Source organism: Gobius niger (genome assembly GCF_951799975.1).
Source record: "Gobius niger genome assembly, chromosome: 2".
NCBI classification, from domain to species: Eukaryota; Metazoa; Chordata; class Actinopteri; order Gobiiformes; family Gobiidae; genus Gobius; species Gobius niger.
Genome location: NC_136853.1, coordinates 18,676,441 through 18,678,126, shown reverse-complemented (window position 1 = coordinate 18,678,126; position 1,686 = coordinate 18,676,441). Strand labels below are relative to the sequence as shown.

Sequence of the window (1,686 nt, the reverse complement as noted above, 5' to 3'; positions counted from 1 at the left end):
ACAAAGAAGAGAAAATGGGGTAATGCATGTACATTATATTATAGTTTTACACAATAACCACCAAAGCAAAAAGCTTACCCCACTCTCCTGTATTGTCAATTGTCAGAGCATGGCTAGCTCTCTGCTTTTTTTATTTAATTATTTTTTACATAAAAGTAACTCATGGGGTGAAACAAAAACAAAAAGAAAAGGTTGCAGACCCCTGCCTGGTTAATTTTATCCATACCTCATACAGTAAAGTACATCAGTCGCTTCCTATGTGTTGTTGATGCAAGAACATGAGAGTTTTTTCACTCCATACAGGAAAATATAAGGAATAATGCAGGTATACGAGGCTGCGATGTAGCTGGCCACCTCCACCACTAAGGACGACGTGTGAATGTTACTGGTGATGCGCAGGAGCAGGTGGGTTAACCAGCAGACGAGAAACACAGTGGCCACAGCCACCACACTCTTGGCTGCCCTCACTTGGATGTTTGAGCTAGACTTGACAGTCACTGCTCTCTGAGGAGGCCCTGAGAGAATCACTTGTTGTCCAGCTTGGTCCATTTGTACACCAGAACCCTGTACTTCTGATGAGGGCCTTGCTGGTGCATTTGCATCCATATCATTTCTTTTCTCATCACTCCTCTTTCTCGTTTGTGTCTTTGAGGGTTCAGTGTTGTGACTCCTTATACGCCTGTGGTTTCGGAGGAGGGTGACCAAAATCTGGACACTGGTGGTCACAATCCCAGCAAGTGGAAGAGCATTTGCCAAGGTTAGATAGATAATTTCATATGTCTGCCCCGCCACAGCGTCTGGAAAGTAATCGACACAATCTGCCTCGCTCTCATTTGCACCTTCTACTTTGACGAAGAAGAAATGTGGTACACTGAACACCAGAGCCACCGTCCAGCTTCCAGCCAGCAACAACCCAACCAAGCGCAGGCTATCCATCAGCACCGGGCTCCCGCCTCTTTTCAGAGAACGCACCAGCTTCTGATGCCAAAAGATGCTGATGAAGAAGGTGGTGAATATGCTGCTGGTCTCAGACAAGTCAGCACTGAAGCGGAACACACCACAGTAAGTCTCTCCCAAAAACCACGTCCCTGCAAAGTCAGCCATAGTGTCCGGCAAGTCCACCAAGTAGTTAGTGATGAGGTTAGAGAGAGCCAGGTTTATGAACAGGATCTCATTGGTGCGTACAGCAGCTTTTGTTGTGGGCATGGAGCGAATCGCCAGCCAGTTGTTCCCAAGGACCCCAGCAATGAACATGAGAGCTCTGATGACGGATTCGATCAACTCCTCGGCGTCCATTGTCAACACTGAAGAAGTAGCCAGCAATCACATCTGCACAGTGGGTTTGAGACATTTATATACAGGTGTAACAAGCCCCGCCGAGAGCTGTTTGTGAAGAATTCCCCCCGGGACAGTGACTTTGATTGTGCAATTTCCCCTATTTCACCCATGACGTGCATTTCTTCAGCCTACTTAATTTGGAAACTAATTTTTAGAGAAGTCAGAGACCAGAACCATCTTCAAGGTAAAGAGGGTCTCGACACAAAAACCTGGCAGTTGGGACGAATGAATGGTTGTTGTCGCAGGGGTCCGTTGGCGCAAATGTGTCCCAAAGGGCGGAAAGGCACCACAATGTATGGAATGAATGTAAATTGTCCCATGTAAAGCGCTTTGTGACCATGTCTGTGA

The 1,686-nt window shown here is 46.7% G+C and overlaps 1 protein-coding gene across 1 annotated transcript; it reads right to left on the bottom strand.

The window, feature by feature from the left end:
* Nucleotides 1-255: 255 nt before the first annotated feature.
* Nucleotides 256-1,296, bottom strand: ora5 (olfactory receptor class A related 5; the record flags this gene model as incomplete). The annotated part of the gene is made up of 1 exon (XM_079552263.1): nucleotides 256-1,296. One exon carries the CDS (start codon nucleotides 1,294-1,296, stop codon nucleotides 256-258), a length of 1,041 nt encoding a protein of 346 aa, XP_079408389.1.
* Between the last annotated feature and the right edge of the window lie 390 nt (nucleotides 1,297-1,686).